The 21187-nt window shown below is 34.2% G+C and overlaps 1 protein-coding gene across 2 annotated transcripts; it reads left to right on the forward strand.

Annotated features, from left to right (window-relative positions):
* The first annotated feature begins 12290 nt into the window (after window positions 1-12290).
* On the forward strand, window positions 12291-20983 carry LOC128235241 (uncharacterized). 2 transcript variants are annotated; one of them, XM_052950025.1, is made up of 12 exons: window positions 12291-12424; window positions 13590-13907; window positions 14391-14687; window positions 14908-15213; window positions 15310-15612; window positions 16601-16882; window positions 17829-18110; window positions 18588-18893; window positions 19172-19306; window positions 19446-19507; window positions 19678-19784; window positions 20155-20287. In XM_052950025.1, coding segments are annotated over exons 1-12 (2451 nt in total). In that variant the 5' UTR covers window positions 12291-12372; the 3' UTR covers window positions 20156-20287. The 2 variants fall into 2 exon arrangements, with proteins under 2 accessions (XP_052805985.1, XP_052805983.1); XM_052950023.1 differs by lacking the exon at window positions 19446-19507 and having other exon boundaries at window positions 20155-20983.
* The last annotated feature ends 204 nt before the right edge of the window (window positions 20984-21187 follow it).

The raw sequence follows: 21187 nt of genomic DNA on the forward strand, positions 1-21187 counted from the left end.
AACTATGAAAATTGCTTACATGTATTAAAATGTATTGTGATCTGGTTATAACCTGTGTTTGCCTTATTTCTAAACGACATTTACAGAATTAATTGATTAAACTTGAAAGTTGTGTTATGGTAAAAGTCTTATATATGTATATAAATGCAACTGTGTTCGGTATAATAAAATAAATATTGCATGGCTTCCAGTGTGACAGTACATATTGTCAACATTCGGGTAAATACTGTACCTGTCACACTGGAAGCCATGCAATATCTATATAATGTCATATTTTGGGATATTACTCAGAACAAAAACATCAAGAAGACTTTATATAAAAGAAATAGCACTGTTTTTGTCATAGTTTAGCGATAGAGTTTCTATCCTATTTTCATCAGTAATTAAACAGCTTTTTATGTAATTTATTTATTGTGAAATCTGATGTTAAAGCTGCACTCTCACAGATTAACGTTTTGACAACATTTTTATTTTTTGTCTTTGAGCTATTAAGTTTTTGCATACATAAATGCAAACCAATGATAAAAGACTTCTGACAAAAGATCAGATCGCAGCTTTAAATATTACCGTCCCAAAAAGGATATTAACATGAACATTAAATTTGGAATGGAAATATGAAAATCTGCGATCTGATCTTTTTTCAGCAGTCTTTCATCACTGGTAAGTAGATATTTACAAAACAAAATCTAATTTCAAGACAAAGAATTGAAAAAAGTTGTCAAAACAGTAAATCTGTAAGAGTGCAGCTTTAAGTAACAGCAAAACTTTCATGCCATTTTGATATTTCCATTCATAATCAAGTGTGTGCAGAAATGAAAACCTCAAATTAGTGGATTTTTCTTTATTATATATCAATGCTTTAAAGGAAAACAATCAAAAGCAAAAGCACTTGCTTTAGTTCATGTACAAACAGGAAAGTTATTAACAACTGTTAAACTTGACAAACATGTACATTACACTTCTTAATTAAACCATTTAGTTACTTTCAATCCATTAGTTTTCAATAGATTATCAGTTATTCTTAGTATAAGCCTTAAATATATTTTAGCATTAACTTATTCATTCACTTATGTTGCCCTCAACATTCAAATGATAAAACATTTTTGTTGAAAATTGTAAGGCTCACTTTTGTTTTCATTTTCAATTAAAAAAAATCCATGCATTTTTTTCTGTTACTTTTTATATATATTTATTTTCTTATTACAGACTTATTCTACAATTATACTTACTATAAACAAAACACTTATGTGATGGAAATATATTGCAGATATTGAAATGTGCTTTAAAATATATTAGTAACTAGTTTTTGATAATGGAAGTAAACCCCTTAAATCTTTTGGTTTGAAAAATTGAAGTTTTAATAATAGTTGAGTAATGTTCTTATGTTTGACCTCAATGGGCAATTTATTGCATTCATATTTTTCCTTAACTATAATTTTATTTTTATCTTTTTTCTGTGTAAACAATATAGTTTTTTTCAAAAGTGATAATGCTTTTGACATGTAATATTAAAAAGAATTGTTTTATTTACTGTTAATCAGGGATTATACTCATGCATTTGGTCAAAGTTATGTTTTACTGATGTTGCAGTTAAATCGACATAATTTATGAAATGGATAGTGTTGAAGTTAAATCTTCAAATATGAGTATTGAATGTTATTGTTACAAGAATATAATAAATCACCTTAGTGCAATAACTCAATAACTGCATATAGATATAGAAGCAGATATTGAGTTCTTGCATTAAGGTGACCATATACTCAGCTTTTACTTTTTAAAAAAATGTCTTCTGTATCAGCTGAATGCTTTTATCCTCATTATAATTATATGCTTCCTAGTTCTTGTTTATAATTATAATTAATAATTTGTCTACTGCAACATAACTGTATGAATATCGCATTACTTATTTACAATGGCCATGTGCATATTTATCTCATATTTTATAGCTTTAGTTAATAAATGTGTGTATATAGTGTATGTATGTAAATTAAGGACTCATAAATAAACTGTGAAATACTTACTGCTTGCTTTATGGAAGGTGTGAAAGACCAATACTTATAAGGATTTACAACTGGTTATAGAAACGATTTCCTTCATACTTACTTAGCCGATTTCTTTCACTATGGTCTTAATTACTAATCAAAATACGGAGAGATCATGCAAAGTATGTGGCAAGGAAGATGGCGAACAATAAAGATATGCCTGTATTATCATACTAGTATTCATTAAATCATGGACAAATAATGGTCTGTATCTTTTACTTCTTCAAAAAAATGGTTTTCTGGTAACTGGAGTGTAGACCCGATATCAAAATAATTAAACAGCTTAAAAGCACATTCAAAAAAGCCTCTTCGTCCTTGCCATATGAATTTTCATAAATTAATGCTCTGTGCTTAACTTTAAAGAACATGTACTGAAAAGTTTTTCGACTTGTCTATATAAAACAGCTAATTGTTCTTGATGGCCCGAGAGGCCAAATATGCCGGCCGCGATGTATTGTAAAAAACGTGTTTCATAAAAAGAACTACGATTCCGGCAATAACACTTCAAGCCCGTAGAGGCAGCGCCTTAGTTCATATTACAATTATCGATTGATGTTGAGTTGTATGGAGATGAAATTGTCGACTTTATTAAAAAAATCTATGATCACACAGATTTAAACCTTTTATTTTATAAGGCAGACTGCGTGAGATGCTCATAGTTTCAAACAATGACTGCATCGTATCTTTGAAAAGTTTTTGCATTAGGTGTTCTGAATTGTATTCCTCCTTCTGCAGATAGAGTTGGGATCTCTAATCATAGAAGTTCTTGGGGTTTACCTATAAGTGTATTATTATTTGATTTATTGTTAAGTTTCCTCAAGTTAATGCATACTTTGATAAGATTTACCTTTTGTGTTTTTTCTTTATTTAGGATTGTTGGGATAAGAGTGAGGTTTGTGCGCTTAAACTGGTTTTAACCCCCAGTAAATTACATTTTACTGAGCGTTCCAAGGCGGTAACTAACCATCCTTGATAAACATACCCAGTTTTTTTATATATAGTATGCGTGCACTGTGCTGTTTGTGGAGTTTTGTGCTGTTCTTCCATGTTTCTTGTTTGTGATTTTTTTGTTTTCATATTCTATGTCTTTGGCGTTTACCCAGTGCCATTAAACCAGGTTTATGTTTAAATTGTGTTGAGGTGTATGGTTATACGATTGTGGACTGGTTTTGAGGTGAATGGTTATACGATTGTCGACTGGTTTTGAGGTGTTTGATTATACGTTTGTCGACTTGTGTTGAGGTGTATGGTTATACGATTGTCGACTGATGTTGAGGTGTATGGTTGTACGATTGTCGACTGATGTTGAGGTGTATGGTTGTACGATTGTCGACTGATGTTGAGATGTATGGTTGTACGATTGTCGACTGATGTTGAGGTGTATGCTTGTACGATTGTCGACTGATGTTGAGGTGTATGGTTGTACGATTGTCGACTGATGTTGAGGTGTATGGTTATACAATAGTCGAGTGATGTTGAGGTGTATGGTTATACGTTTGTCTACTTGTATTGAGGTGTATGGTTATACGATTGTCGACTTGTGTTGAGGTGTATGGTTGTACGATTGTCGACTGGTTTTGAGGTGTATGGTTATACGATTGTCGACTTGTGTTGAGGTGTATGGTTGTACGATTGTCGACTGGTTTTGAGGTGTACGGTTATACGATTGTCGACTTGTGTTGAGGTGTATGGTTATACGATTGTCGACTGGTTTTGAGGTGTATGGTAATACGATTGTCGACTTGTGTTGAGGTGTATGGTTGAACGATTGTCGACTGGTTTTGAGGTGTATGGTTATACGATTGTCGACTTGTTTTGAGGTGTATGATTATACGATTGTCGACTGGTGTATAGTTGTAAGGTTACACAATTGTCAACTGATATTGAGGTGAATGGTTATACGATTGTCGAGTTGTGTAAAGTTGTATAGTTATACGATTTTCCACTGATGTTGAATTGTACGATATTACGATTGTCGACTGTTGAAAAGTTGTATCGTTATACGTTTATCAACTGGTGTTGAGATGTATGGTTGTACGAATGTCGACTGATGTTGAGGTGTATGGTTATAGTCGACTGATGTTGAGGTGTATGGTTATACAATAGTCGACTTGTGTTGAGGTGTATGGTTATATTCGACTGGTGTTGAGGTGTATGGTTATTGTCGACTGATGTTGAGGTGTATGGTTATAAAACAGTCGACTTATGTTGAGGTGTATGGTTATTGTCGACTGATATTGAGGTATATGGTTATACAATAGTCGACTTGTGTTGAGGTGCATGGTTATTGTCGACTGGTGTTGAGGTGTATGGTTAATATCGACTGATGTTGAGGTATATGGTTATACAATAGTCGACTTGTGTTGAGGTGTATGGTTATTGTCGACTGATGTTGAGGTGTATGGTTATACAATAGTCGACTTGTGTTGAGGTGTATGGTTATTGTCGACTGGTGTTGAGGTGTAGGGCTATACGATTGTCGACTAATGTTGAGATGTATGGTTGTACGATTGTCGACTAATGTTGAGATGTATGGTTGTACGATTGTCGACTGATGTTGAGGTGTATGGTTATACAATAGTCGACTTGTATTGAGGTGTATGGTTATTGTCGACTGATGTTGAGGTGTATGGTTATTGTCGACTGATGTTGAGGTTTATGGTTATACAATAGTCGACTTGTGTTGAGGTGTATGGTTATTGTCGACTGATGTTGAGGTGTATGGTTATACAATAGTCGACTTGTGTTGAGGTGTATGGTTATTGTCGACTGGTGTTGAGGTGTATGGTTGTGGTCGACTGGTGTTGAGGTGTATGGTTATTGTCGACTGGTGTTGAGGTGTAGGGTTATACAGTAGTTGACTGGTGTTAAAGTGTATGATTATGCAAATGTTGATTGGTGCTTAGCAGAACGGCTTAACAATAGTGTCCTGCAAATGAGTTTGATGTAATGGTTATACAATAGTTCACTAGTGTTGAGATGTTCAGTTATACTATAGTCGACTGTTGTAGAGGTGTTTGTTTGTATTACAGTAGAGTGGCGTTGAGATGTAAGGTCATACACAACAGTGGACTGGCGGTGGGGTAAATGGTTTTACAATACTGAAATGGTGTGGATGTGTTTGGTTATACAGTAGCGGGAAGGTGTTGGGGTCTTTCATTCTAGAATATTCCACTTGTGTTGAGGTTTATGGCTATACAATAGTGGACCGGTGTTGACGTGTATGACTATGAAATAATCGACTGCTGTTGTGATATTTGAATATGAAATAGCCGACTGGTGTTAATGTGTATGATTTTATTATAGTGGATTAGTGTTGAGATGTATGGTAGACTCCACATACCGTATTAAACCAATCTACGTTCATATCTCCGTAAATGGCACCAATACTAGTCGTGATGTTTATCGAGTTCGGAGCACTTGTGACACGGAATCAATTTGAAACCAAATGTTAACGTATACTCAGCAGGATAGGTTTAACAATGAACAGCGATCAATCCGCAATATTTTCTTTCTTTCGACCTGTACATTGTTGATAAATCCCACGAACATGACATGGAGTATCATAACTAATTTAAAACATACTTGAACGGTTAACAAGGTTTTATTACGAGTGTTGCATGTTATTTATTTTTGCTCAATAATTAAGTGAAAACTGCCACTGCTTAGCTAAATGTCATTATAATTTAACAAAACGAAAGTTATAAACGTCAACAGTGAATGTAATCAAGTTTTGCAAGAACATGTAGTGTGCATATCTCATATCGTGAGCAGAAGGTTTTGTAATATACTTGTTATATGAATATTCAATTTACATTTATTCGAAGTTGGCTGAAAATGTTATAAAATTCTTCTCGCCACAATACACAATTCCAATGGCATAAAAAACATTCCTTGTCGCGACAGGGGATAAATTAAAGTCATTATAAAACCAATTAAAATTTATTTAATTGACTCAAAATCAGCGAAACAAAAATTGGAAGTTTTTGGAATTGGGCTCTTACATGTTATTTAAACATATGTTGATGCAAATTGGTATTTCAATTAGTTTTTCTTCTTTCTTAACACTTAAGTAATATCACATTTTGCTGTACGACATGCTATTTGGGGTGCCCTTTTATGCGTACAACAATGGTTCAATATTTGAAATGATATGCATATTTGATACTGGCAAGTGTTATAAAATAACCAAATACCGTAAGCTGAGCTGAATTTGACAGGGGTTTACTGCTTGTAATATTTATCACATTAAGAGAAACGTTATATCTTAATACTGATCTATGAACGTATTCAATTAGCTAAAACTACTATAATTATATCAAGACGCGGGTTGCATCATTTCCGGCTTTGTGATGGGCAAATTGATGTGCCATTTGCAATGAACTTAAATATATAGAATTAACACAAAGCTTTCATGTAATATACAGAAGTGAAAACAATTAATACTATTTCAAATGCAAAAATCATACATTATCCATAATCATCTACCACTAGGACACACTGTTTGAAAATAAGGACCAAATAAAATAGTTTAATATTGTTTTATTGAAATAACGCAATCATACTTTATTGACTTCAAAACCACTCTCTTTTCGTAATTTTATAAATTCAAACAAAACATTATGAAAGTGCTCGTTTCATAATAAGATTTACATCCTCACGACAAATATTCCTGTCGGACAGGCTTAAAACCAAGGAGAATGTACAATTGGACCAGATGGAGGCTGTTGCTTTAACCGACAGGTACAAAATAAATATAAAACCCATGTTGCTTGATTCGCTCTCCTCATGACCATCGATTGTATACAAGGGCCATATTTAGACTACTTCCGTGTTTAAAAAGTACCAAAAGCAGGTATAATTCTAACTTGCTCATGTGCAATAATTGCATTTAACTCTTGCTGAACATTTTACACACTTTCTGAATAATGTAAGGAAAGAATGGGTGCTTTCGAATTCCCAAACACACCAAAACTATTATTTCCAAGTCTACCCATGATGTAACCAGTGTCATTTCGTGTTAACCTATTTTCAAACAAGCAACAAGCAAACAATCGGCTATTAACATTCCCACAACCTGAGTGTCACCCACTACTAAACAATACCCATATTTTTTGGCAGCAACGTATCATTCTCCACACGTTCCAAAAATAAAAATCAATTACAGTCACCACATTTTAATAGTTTTATGACCATGTAAAAAAATTAAGTCGTTATTTTTATTCTTAATTGCATATTTTTTAGGCAATGTCATTGTTAAAGGTTTATCAGGGACTGTTCTGTAGAGTCCGTAAGGTAAGTTGTAATATTACAGAGTCATGCAGATCATTTACATTCTAATGTACATGGTGTCTGCGGAATAGTCCACATATTGAATTTTATCGTCTGTACTTTACACCGAGTCTGTTTATCAGATCACACAACAACACTCACATCATTGTAAGATATATTACGTTAATGTGTAAATCCATTTTTATACAAACGTTATCGCTACTGCCAAGGAACGGTCAATGAAGCAATAGTGCACTTGGGGTGGAGTGTTAAACGGAGCTTTCTATCACCTTGATGCAATAATCTTAATTCAGAACATTCAATGGATAAACAGTTATCCTATTGGACATTGGTATACTAGTTCAGAACCGTTTATAACAATTTTATTTTTAATTCAAACCGGGTATTTTCCCATGAGTGCTGGATCGTGTATTTCTTAGTTAGAACTCTTCACTAAAGGACCAATGCGGACATTGTCAATGGTGCAGAATGTTTGTTTGAATGTCAATAATGGACGGAAATATAATACCGACATGAATCATTAGTTGAGCTACTGCACTCGGCTAACTGCTTTGAGGTTTTTCTAGTGATCTTCGCAACTTAGTTTAAAGTTGCGCTACTGCATTGGGTTAACTGGTTTAAAGTTGAGGCACTACACTTGACTAGCTGGTATGTGGTTTATCTACTGCACCTGGCTATCTTGTATTTGGTTGGGCTATTGCCAATTTCCAGCTGGTTTGAAGTTGAGCTATGGCATTTGGCTCGCTGGTTTGAGGTTTAGCTACTGAACTTGGCTAGCTGGATTAAAGTTGCTGTATTTGCCTTCCTGGTTTGAGCTACTGCACTTGGCTTCCTTGTTAACCTCAAACCAGTACGCAAAGTGCAGAAATTTAAATTTAAACTAAGGTCTCAAATGCAGAAGAGCAGAGTGTCAAGTACAGAAGCTTAACCTCAAACCATTTAGCCAAGTGCAGTAGCTTATCCTTTAACCAGTTAGCCAAGTGCAGAAGCTTAACCACAAACCAGGAAGTCAAGTGCAGAAGCTTAACCTCAACTCAGGGTGTCAAGTGCAGAAGTTTAATCTCAAACCAGGGTGTTAAGTGCAGAAGTTTAACCTCAAACCGGGGTGTAAAGTGCAGAAGTTCAACCTCAAACCAGGGTGTCAAGTGCAGAAGCTTAACCTAAACTCAGGGTGTCAAGTGCAGAAGCTTAACCTCAAACCAGGGAGCCAAGTGCAGAAGCTTAACCTCAAACCAGGGAGCCAAGTGCAGAAGCTTAACCTCAAACCAGGGAGTCAAGTGCAGAAGCTTACCTAAAACGAGGGAGCCAAGTGCAGAAGCTTAACCTTAAACGAGGGAGCCAAGTGCAGTAGCTTAACATTAAACGAGGGAGCCAAGTAGTAACGGCTCGCACAATCTCATACTTATCACAACTTTCGTCCTCGAAGTAATTACAGCATGGCCTAAACTAAGAACTATTAGTTGTGTCCAATTCCACGATAGATTCGAAATCCGATTGGATTAATTATATTGCCAATAGTTTTATGATGCTATAGTTTTATTTTTGAACAATTCATGTAACAATTTTATTTAAAAAACAACAGTTTATCTTATTGTTTCGGGCTCGCTTCGGTCTATAAGAAGTGCTTTTTCCTTATGCAAATGTTCTTGTACATTAAAACATATCTCAACATACTCCATGCTTTTTCAATTTTCAGTGTTCTTACAACATTAAAAGATACAAAAAAAAAGAATAAATCGGCTCCAGCTATGCACTAAAAGGATCAAATCACACATTCGGTTGAAATATTTGTTAAAATGAGCAAGATTTGTGCTAAAGTGAAGATTAAACATGCTAGGAATTAACCATTTTATCTTAAAGTAACACAAACACCTTTTTCGTAAGGGGACCTCCCCATTACTCCCACTCTTTGAAACCAATTTTCTTCCCGCTTTTAATAACTTTATATGGACGTACTTTACAGAAGTGAGTATGTTTTCATATATATATATATAATTCATAATTAAATCTTGTAAATTGTATCTCTGAACGACAGATATGCACACGGCTATTTTCAGAATCCCAACCACGGTGGGAAAAATATTGTTATGTTTGACCAGAACAATTTCGAAATGGTGGCGACGCCCATGTCTGAGTCATGTGGTGTACAGCCAAAAACAATTAAGGTCAAACGTTAAACAGTAAGTTTAACATAAGTACGTTTGTTCTGTTGTTTAAAATAACATTTTAACATTTGTAATCAGTTCTCAACATATTCATTCTCAAATCGAAACAACTTCGTCAATGATTTCTGTATATGAACAAATATCAAGAACCAAAGTTGTAGAAATCTAAAGTGATGTCGTTCAGTGTTTAGCTTTGACGCGAATGTTTTTAGCTTTAGAAAAGGATCTAATATAAGTCGCATTTAGCTATACATATTGATATTCTAAATAACATATATCAAATAGTGTCTATTCACGCGTTTATAAATCTAAGTATTCTTAACAGTTTTTTCTCTTTATTTGTCTGGTGTTGTAAGGATATGGACGGTTACCCGTGTGCTCGCTGGCCGAAAACAAGATCACCATACGGTTCCTGACCAATTTAGCATGCTTGGTGCTTTTTAGACCTTAGCCTAGACGCTAACTGCTTGATAAATTGACAGAAAGGGGTGTGCTTCTTCGTGGATGACATTTTCCCACATATTTGGATAAACTCAAAAGAACACAGACGTCATTTCATCTTTTCATTGAGCATGAAACAAACGATAAATGTTCCAGACGACTAGCCATTGTTACTTCGCGGTGCATAAAAAAGGAAGAAAGCGTCTACTTTCTAGTTCATGTCATGTTTATACCTGCGGATAATTAAAGGGTAATGGACAAAAGGGAACCCCCGTTTAAAACAATACCCGTCCATGCCCTTAATCTAGTCTTGAAAATTAATGTTCACAATTAAGTAAACATTGACCTTTACATACATTCAAAAGCTCGTGCCTCAGTTTTAAATAAAGTCTGTAGACATTGCTTTCTTATTTTCGAATTTGCTTGCTTTTGGTGCACTTGTATTTTCTTTTCTGCAGACATGAATGTATACCACAACAACTTTGATAACATGATACGAACATTCGAGAGTCCACTAAACGCTTCCATAATTTCTTGATATGAAACAAGCGCACACGTATTTGATTATCATTTAACACTTTGGTTTTGGCTACAATCTCAAATATACCCTCTTATTCAAGTCGTTTTCCGACATCACCGAATATGCAACATGTACTGTATACATATATACACTTTAAAGACAGCTCCTTTCAAAGCCCAAAATACGAGAAAACTATATAGTATACAAACAGTAGTGTAGATTTATTTAACAGAAATGATAAGTATTAGAAAGTCATCGGTCTTTCCCTTCAACACCGGTTTAAAGGGACAGGACAAAAGATGGGCCCAAAATCGGCAATCACAGTAAAACTGCGATCGCCGGGGACCGAGCTTAAACCTCGAGTGATCCGATGTTTCGAACGACCCATTCTTTTCATTTTAGTCTGTTTTGAAATGTCCTACACTGTATTTTCAAAGTTTTAAGTCGCCAGTTTTTTTTCGGCACCGATTATGTATTGCGTTGTGGAAATCATATATACCTATATAGCATAATACCTATATAGCATGTCATGCATTTCTAAAGATACTATCTCAGCAGCTGTAAGTAGCTTTAACTGAGCAAGTACACACAGCTGGAACAAAATACCAATTCTAGCAAAGATAAAGACGACAGATCTTTATTATTTATGTCATTGTTTCCGGGTGGTAGTGATATCATATTAAAACTGTTAACAGCGCAATTTAACATCTGCACTGAGCCCAGATGTAGGCGGTGGTATAGGAGATAGTCCCGGTGTGTCTCACTCTTTTAAACTGCAGCCCACAAGCCAACGCTTTAATATGTGACCGTCACGGATGCTGCTGTTGTCATCCATCATTTCCCTGCAAAGATATAAAAACTGATTTAACAGGTTATTTAAACCTAGCAACAACTGTACATCCATTTTAAATTTATTAATTTATGCACAATGCGCTTTTCTGTGTTTAACATTTTCGGTCCAAATATTACAGTTGTTGACACTTGTACGCGAAACGTCTCGCGGAGTTCATGAACCATTGACATAAGCCAGGTCAAGGGTGATAGAAAAACTAGGAAAACAGAATAATGGATATTTGTTTTAAAAATCGCATGATAGGCAAATTTCTTCGCGGGCTAAGGTGGATGTTTAAAAGATGGATATCGTGTCTTTAAATTATTTAATGACACTGCATTCCCTGATTTCTCAAATAAGCCCTCATACTTGTGATATTAGATAAAATAACGAGTCATACTTACATTTTATGATGATTTTCGTTCTTTTGCTCTAGCTCGGAAGTGCCATTGACTCTTTTTTATACACAGCTCCTGAAAGAGCTGGAGCCACTGTTACGCACCCAAGCTTATATACAGTACAAAGTGCATATTTATAAAAAAATGATTTTTTTTATTTAAAAAAAAATGATTGAGTTTGAAAATCTTGTGCCAGTGTTCTATATATATATATACATACATAAATGCATTTAATGAGTACTCGTTTACGTTACGGTTTAGTTAAATAATTACAAGAGTTAAACATGCATTTCATAAGTAATACATGACTTAAGATCGAAATAAAGGATTCGATGCGTAATATTATACAATTAAACACAATAGTTGATTGATCATTTTATTGTGGTTTGAACAATTTAAATGATGGCAAGACTTAAGTAGTTGTGTTGCCTGTCTGTGGATGGACAATTAGTATCATAATTGGGAAAGGAAGTCCGGTTCAATTCATGGTTCTATCAAAACAATGAAACAGTAGTGTTTCAGTAAAGCAATTGTGTACCGAAAGGGCGAACACTATTTAGTTTCCCCATGAAAAACTAAGGGAATTACTGTTTCCATTTTCTAGAATACTAAATATACAAGGTAATTTTTAAGCTATGTAAAATGAGTGCAACCAAACTACTGTACTAATACTGCGAGAACAATGCTACCACAATGGATAATAATAGGTGTTCTATTTGCCGTGAACCTAACTGGTACGTAAAATATATATGGATTTTTTTTCTTTATTTTAAAAGATATAAAACAGTCATGGCTATAACTACAACAACAGTTACTGTTTGGGAAATTGGTCGTGGATGTGCTATTGCGGCTTCTTATACGTGTGCTGTTACCCACCTACTACAACGCAAATATACAACAACTACTGCTACGTCTGCGATTTCTGCTGCTACTACTGCTACTGTTACTGTTACTGTAACTCCTACTGTTGCTGCTAATGCTAGTACTACTGCAAATGTTACTACTACTTAAACGTCTACTATTACTAATACTGCTACTACTACTACTACTACTACTACTAATACTACTACTTCTACTTCTACTACTGCTACTGCTACTGCTACTGCTACTACTACTACTACTACTACTACTACTACTTCTACTACTATTGCTACTTCTGCTACTACTACTACTACTACTACTACTACTACTACTACTACTACTACTACTACTACTACTACTACTACTACTATTGCTACTTCTACTACTACTGCTACTAGTACTACCACAACAACAACTATTACTACTACTACTACTACTACTACTACTACTACTACTACTACTACTACTACTACTACTACTACTACTACTACTACTACTACTACTACTACTACTACTATTACTACTACTACTATTATTTCTTCTACTACTACTACTACTACTACTACTACTACTACTACTACTACTACTACTACTACTACTACTACTACTACTACTACTACTACTGATACTACTACTGCTACTACTACTGCTACTACTACTACTACTACTGCTACTGCTGCTACTGCTGCTACTGCTGCTACTGCTGCTGCTACTGCAGCTACTGCTAATACTTCTACTACTACTACTTCTACTACTACTACTGCTACTACTTCTACTACTTCTACTACTTCTATTATTACTAATACTACCTACGTTGGTGTTTCACTAATCATTCTGATAATTTTCGTTTTTTCATCGCTATAACCTGTGGGTTTCTGTCGTTTGTTAACAACCCGATTTTACATAATAATACTTAATCAAAGCTCATCTTGTACTGTTTTGTTATTGAGAGTTAGATGTGTATTGGTAAATGGTATGCATGTGTCATTATTCAGGTAATTGTGTAATATTTTTTTTAATTTGCAACCTTTATTTCAGGTTGTTTTGGCAACGCCTTTGTGTCCAGGAGCAAGGATGGAACGATATCAGTGGTAGGACCAGCATTTGTGAACAGGGAAGTTACACTGAAAGTGATACAGTTCTACCCTTGGGAATGTGACTTACAATGGAGGTACATACTAGACAAGGGCACAACAGTCCAAACACTGAATGGGACAAATGTAAACAGATATTCGGAAGATGGGTCATTCTTTTTGAAATGGACGGCTTCAGCTGAATACAACAGAGCTCAGTTCTACGCCGTCTGTTCAACAAACGTTCGAATTAGAACAGGAATGACATCTTTAAATATGAAAGGTAATTATCGCTGACAGTTGCAAGGGGGTAACCTAAATTATTATTTGATTGTTTTTGTTGTAATGTCTTTCAAGTTTGTTGTTACTTGGGTTTTTATTCATTCAAGCCTCCTTACACTATCTTGGTAGGTGTTTGGCCACTGGGCCTGTCCATGTAGTTTCTGTTGTACTGTTCTTTGTTTCTAGGCCCGCATGACACCTTAGAGTAAACTTCGGCCTTTTTAGAAGTTAAATGAGAAAACTATAAATTGTTATAAGTTAAAATAAGTAGATATTATTCTAATTATCTAATTCATATCTGAGTTATCTTCAATTGCTTTAAAAATAATTAAAAACCATTCACTGTTACAAATCTAAAAATTGGTACTAAGTTGTTAGTTTCCAGTTTACTACATTGCATTTTGGATATGGGCCCTGAACAGAGATTAACACAACCATGATTGTGTTGTGACGTTTACATTTATTATTAAGTTACACTTTACAGATATTGTTGGAAAATGTGGGGCACTCGGGCTTCTAAGTCCTGTAGTCCTCGGCGCGGACGTCGAACTTGGATATTTTCCGTCTGGCCATGTAATACGGAACAAAACTGACACTAAACGAAAATGGAAGAAAGACAATCACGAGATACAGCTACCTGAAGGGTTTTACTCAGAGAAAAGAGTAACTGAATATTTGTACATATTGACTATATTTAACTTCAATAAAACAGATGAAGGAATGTATGTTTTAAATTGCCATTCAGGTGGCAACACGGATTCTGTACAGCTTAATATTTCAGGTACGTTGCTTTTACTTCACCGAGTATTCTGGCTGTTAAATATTTGTTTTATTTTGATACATATCAAACAAGCTAGGGAAAAGGAGAAGTTATATTAGCAAAAAGAGAAAATTGGATGTTATGTGATAAACTTTGTATTTTGACACGTTATATGGTATTTTATGTATCTAAAGGTTAAACTGTATTCAAAGTGATTTAAATTATCTGTGTTGTCTTTCAGAGAGACCGAGTTTTCCAGTTCTCGGTCCAAAGTATCCTGACTTTAATACAACAGAATGTATTTATGTTTATGGAGGCTCCAAGTTTTATTGCAAAACTGAAAATGGAACAGAGCCAGTACAAGTAGCACTTTTAGTTGGCCAGGATTTATTTACTCCTGCTGAAATCGAAACGAAGAGAGGGATGTACCGATTATATGACGTTAATCAACACATGGCTGGACTGTCAAGACGGAATGTGACATGTCAGGTTTCTAATGCAGCCCTTGAAACACCGTACGAAGTACAAGGCACCTTATGTAGCGTAGGTAGGCAAAAAAGAGATACATGATTCATTTTTTGTGCTTTTGTATTAATTGTGTATACAAATTAAATGCTGTTAAATCTTTGTGTTTTAATTCTAGAAAAAGGTAGCCGGCCTGTTCTTAGAGTTCCTGAACAACTTCATGGAATAAACTCTACATCAATTTGTGAAGTGCGAGATGCTTTTCCAGCTCCGGAAATAAAAATACGCGTTGGAAAAGTTGTGCAAGCAGATGTTCAACAGATTGATTTATTTAATGGATCTTCTCATACGTTTACCTGCACAGCAACGATGACAAAGACGAGCAAAACATGGAATGGAAAACGAATGTGCTGTACCATGAAAACCAAATACGAGTTTGGTCTTGGAAATGTGTCAGTATGCAAAAACATCAGTATGAAATGTAAGTTCGGAGCGTATCGATTGTATAAGCACGCGTACTGGTGAAAATTAAAGCGGGACAATGCGATTAGGCATTGCAAACTTAATATACCAATATTTTTATGGTATATGTTTCAATTGTTGGAAGATAAATATAAAAAAATTCTGAGTGGGTATCATTGAATCTTTAGATGTGCTTAAACAAAATACATGAATGTAATAACGATTTCTTCTCTCTGTTTCTTAAACATGTCTTTTGAAATGAATGAATCAAACCCACCTTTCACAATTCAATGGCCAGGCGACAACAATAGTTTGAGACATACGATTATAAGAACAATGTAAAGAATGGTAAAATTGGAGTTACCGTTATGTTAACAAGTATCAGATTTATTCTAATGAAAAGTACATGTTTATTTGTATAACAACACATAACTGGCTGCTGAACTCATTTCGCAAACTATATGGCTCGCTTGATTTACTTGAATGTGTCTTAAATATGTAGCAACAAAGTACGGTAAGCATAACCAGTATTTGTTCATATACAATTTGTATCTTTTCTCTCGTACGTACTCGGACATTTTATCGATTTTAGTTCCCACAATCAGCAAAGCCGTGACTGTTATTGTCATGTTTTGTTTTCTTTAAATGGCACCCGTCTCCCGGAATATACCTTTATATTATTATATCTTTCACTCAAGCTGTTTTACAAACTACTAAAAGGCATAACATAAAATATATCTTTAAAAGTATAATAAGTGTTTCTTTCTCGTTGTGTATTCCTTTTGCTTGTTATCTTCTTAATATGTATACATTGCTTTGTGTATTAAGGGTGTATATTGTTCTTTGAAAGGATCCGTCATCCGGAATGTATTTTCATATAATGATATTTTTATAAAGAGTATTTTACTCATTTACAGCACAAATTAAAAGTAGAAGTCTTAAAAATGTATAACCATTATCTTTGTTAATTTTTACTGTTTTCAACAATTTCTACGCTTACATTTCAGGTGATCCGACTTTAAATCTGAACAAGACATCACCTGTTGATTTACTTCCGAATAAAACAGTGGTCGTAAAATGTACCGTGGATGACTGCAATGCAAATGCATTATGGACGCTTAGGTGGGAAGATGAACATAACTCTATAATAAAGACTTGTAAAAAAACAGAGGAATGCCTGTTAACACTGAATTATATGGTAGAAGGAGAAAAGACGTATACATGCAGCGCCAGGAAATCACAGGACCTTCTGAACATTTCATTGACAGTTTCAAGTTCAATGAGTGATGGTTTGTAATGAACAATTCAGATTTGGTTAAATGTATGATTGATGAAAATGTCTAAGGTTCTCGTCTACGTGTATTTAGGGTCAGACATCGATTTTGTTTTTAATTTCATGTGAAATATGAACAAAATGCTTGTTATAGTAATTAAATATCATTAAAAGTAAGTGACGCAATAGAAAATGGAATGATTCTAGGCTTTAATTTACAAAAAATGTTCAAATGAGTTTCTGCCTGTTATAACAGTAAGTGATTCATTTAAACAAATTTAAATCAAAATTTTACCCGCATTTAACGGGTCCCTTTAAAATATATGCCTTGTTCGCAGGAGCATTGTTGTCATTTGATTTATTAACGAGGAATAATGGCGCTTTGATTCGAGAGTCGTTTGGATGGATTCAGTCTAGCTTTCTTCACCAATGCTGCATCGTGGAGCTGAGTTCGTTGACACCAAAAGGATAAATTTTGAACAATGCATGTTTGTTTAATGTTTTTTTGCTAGCGCGATTAAAACATGTTTCTGTGATGCAGTGACCTAATTTGCAAAGATATTTTACAACCTATACAAAAAACAGAATGCATTGGTTAATATCCCTCCTACACCGTCAATTATGTTATAAATCGTATTATCAATAATAACTATTATTTTCGATTTGATGCTTATATTTCGTATCTCCAAAAACCAGCCAATTGATAACTAAATGTCGCGTTTTATTTTGTCTTATGTTTTGCATTTAATGTTAATTTTTAGATTACCGCTTATGTATTTTGATGGAAACAACTTTACAATCGTCTGAATTATACTTGTATATTATAGTTTCTTTCGTTCAAGGTGTTTTAAATAGGAATGAAACTAAATATATCTGAAGATTTTAAATAACTTTACTTTCTTCTTAACAGGGTATTCACTTAACTTTGTTACTTTCTCAACGATTTCTAAACAATATTTTAGGTGGCCCGACACTGTCGTTCAACACTACATCACCTGTTTATTTATGTCCGAAGAACACAGTGACCGTCAAATGCCGTGTTGATGGCTCCAATGCTAAGGGACAATGGACGCTTATGTGGGAAGATGAAAATAACACTATTATAAAGACATGTAACAAAACAGACACCTGTCTGTTAACATTGACCTATATGGGAGATGGAAAGAAGACGTTCGTCTGCAACGCTCGGAAATCAAAGGAGCTTCTGAGATATTTCTTGACAGTTTCAAGTTCAATTACAAAAGGTTTGTATATAACGATATAAATATACACTTTAAAAATAATACAAAAAAAAAAACGGGCATCAATAATTCTTTCGTCAACGGCATGATATCTCAACATACTTTTTCTAAAAGGCAGAATTTTAATTTTGATTTGCTGCTTCATACTTGCATTTACTTTAAAACAGTCAGCTTCATTGAGATAGACTGTAATTTGAGTCAACGAATGTATGTCCAGCAATTGTGATTTCTAAGTAATATTTATCATCTCCATTTATGAGACAAAAGGTACCTAAATCTTTCAAATGACAAAATATTGAGATGCTTTGCGTTTCACTTTCATCCGCAAATACAATGAATGTCAATGACATAAATTACACAGCTTTTCGTGTTAAATAAGTATTTTTAAAACAAAATTCAACATCGCTTAGGCAAAATCGACAGTTATTCAACCTTATTTGATTATTCTTCAAACTTTAAGATGATCGTCTATTTTTTCAGCATTATTTATGCAGTCAACTACTGTAAAAGAAAATAATCATAACATACTTAACCTAACCTGCAATTCTGGTGAAACATGCATGCCATGTGCAATCGCGTGGAGCAGCAACTCTGTCTTTCTTTACCCAATATCGACATCACAATGGACGAATAAAAGTGACTCAGGCTATATAAGTGTTTCAAATGCACTCTTTTTCATAACTAAAGATGTGAAAGGAAAACGGATACAATGTTCTGCAAATTGTAGGAACGATTCATCTGATATAATACATGAAACATACACAATTGGGTTTGATGCTTTTCAAGGTACGTGCCATGATATTGAATATGTGACATTCAGTAATACAGTAAAACATGTAGATGGACAAAAATATATACAAAATCGTACTTACAAAACTGAAGTACTAGTACAGCAAATTAATTTAATAAGAGAGGCAACTGCCAACCATGGATCCGTTATTTGCTAATAAACTGAAAATAAGAACATGCATGGAATATGATAATATATGGAACCAACAATATTATATTGAAAACCTTACTAACCAAACTAAAATACCCGTGCATGACCTGTTATCTTATTGCAGAAGCAGCTACCAACCCTGCATCCTTTGTAGTCCAACCATTGCACATGTCGGTCCTTTATGCGTTATCTGGAACCATTTTACTTTTACTCGTAACAACGTTAACCGTGCTTCTATTTCGTCGATGCAAATCTCAGGGTAATTGTGGACACTTTAAATTAATATAAGACTTTCATGTCAATATATTTAATCCCTTAATATCTTTTCATATTTCATATTTGTTTCAGAATGAAAAAGATTTCAATTGTTTGTATATAACAAAGAGCATCTTTTCCAGGTGGGGGAGCTCAAGATGTGTTATTTTTGATCGCTCGTTGCGCTTCATCAATATTACCTGTAGTAATGCTCTAAAGTACCCTTATTCTTATTTTTTTTTCTCTCGGGATTATATTATTGTTTATTTCGGGAATTCATTTAATTCTGACTTTAAGGCGTTCGTACTTTTCTGTAGCGGAAGTTATGATATTTATTAATTAGCGCATTATTCATATTGTTTTTGTTTGACACAGCGTATGAAATGTTTCTGCGCCGAAGAAAACCTGCATATAGCGACAAAAGCAACCATGTGTACGACGCTGTTCAGTCTACTGTTAAGACAACGATGCTTCACGAGCTAGTAAGTTTTCGTTAACCTAAACCATTAAATTTATAAGAAACAGATGGTAAGATAAAAGCGTTACACTCCTACGCACAGGGTACAGAAGGTAACAAATTCAGCTCTCTATATAGCCAATTTCTGACCACTGTGCACAAGAGTGGTTACTCTGTGTTCAGTGGTTTCATACCAAATGAGGGGAAAGAGCCTACAGGTGTTGTATTACATAAGCGCAGCTTGTGTATGTGCAAAATACCATGAAAATGATATAAAAAATGACAAACAATCTGAATAATATCATTTATAACATTACTGAAAAGGACTCGATATTTAAAGGTAATGTTTTTATCTCCTTTGTCTATTATCTATATTATAATGCATTACTTTAAAGAGAAGAATATCTGCAAGTGACCCTGAGAACATATCTCCTCTATCGGCTATGGAAGAAAACCAAGTCTCTTCAAACAGGAACGTTTGTCACTACGACTATGTGGATACCTCATCCGACGACCAACACCATGAGACAATTACACAGGCTGAGTCTTACATTCACGCGATATAAAGCAACTAATCTAACAAAATTGTACAGAAGGCACAACCAATACTATTTTGTCAATGTTCGTGAGGATATTTTAATATGATTTTTCTAATCTTTGAGTCGAACTGGATATTCTTAAACATCTTTTGATCGTATTGGGTTTAGTCATGTTTTGTATTTTGGTTTTATCCAATGTTCAATATCCCTCAGCATTTCTCGAGGTCAAGCGTTTTGACCTATATAGTTCTAACACATTTTGTAAAGCCACGGAATACACAATTGACACCTAGACTTTTAATTTAATAACATGTATGCCATAATATAATAAGATATTATTGTCTACCACAGATTAGTGATAAGATCAAATATGATATATATAGGCTAGATCTTAGGCTAGTGTATTTAACAAATGCTTTTAAATCTGGTTCATTATGTTAAGCCTTGATCCGCAATATGTATATACTAATTGAAACAATACATGATAACATCTTATATTTCATTTAATAGTATTTGTAATTGAATTGTACTTATACTCATATTGTAAGTATGTCTAAGTACAAACTATTTGTTTAAATGTATATCCACACATATTGCATTATATGACTTACATTGCATGTATCGTTGGTCATATTTATCTAATTCAATTATTTATGATGTGTATATTGTTACTGAATAAATTTGTTTCTTCTTATTCTTAAATAATTGATTCATGAACATAGCTGCAAACAGAGTAAAGAAAAGAGATAATTCAAAACTGTAGGTTATCTAAGTAAATAAAGATAAAAACAAAATAGAGGAAAAGAAAAGAGAAGGCAAAAGAATGTCACAAAATCCGCCCTTATTGCTATAAACAAGGGAACGAAAACTGAAAATGTCTTGATTAAGA

Source organism: Mya arenaria, chromosome 5, assembly GCF_026914265.1.
Source record: "Mya arenaria isolate MELC-2E11 chromosome 5, ASM2691426v1".
NCBI lineage: Eukaryota > Metazoa > Mollusca > Bivalvia > Myida > Myidae > Mya > Mya arenaria.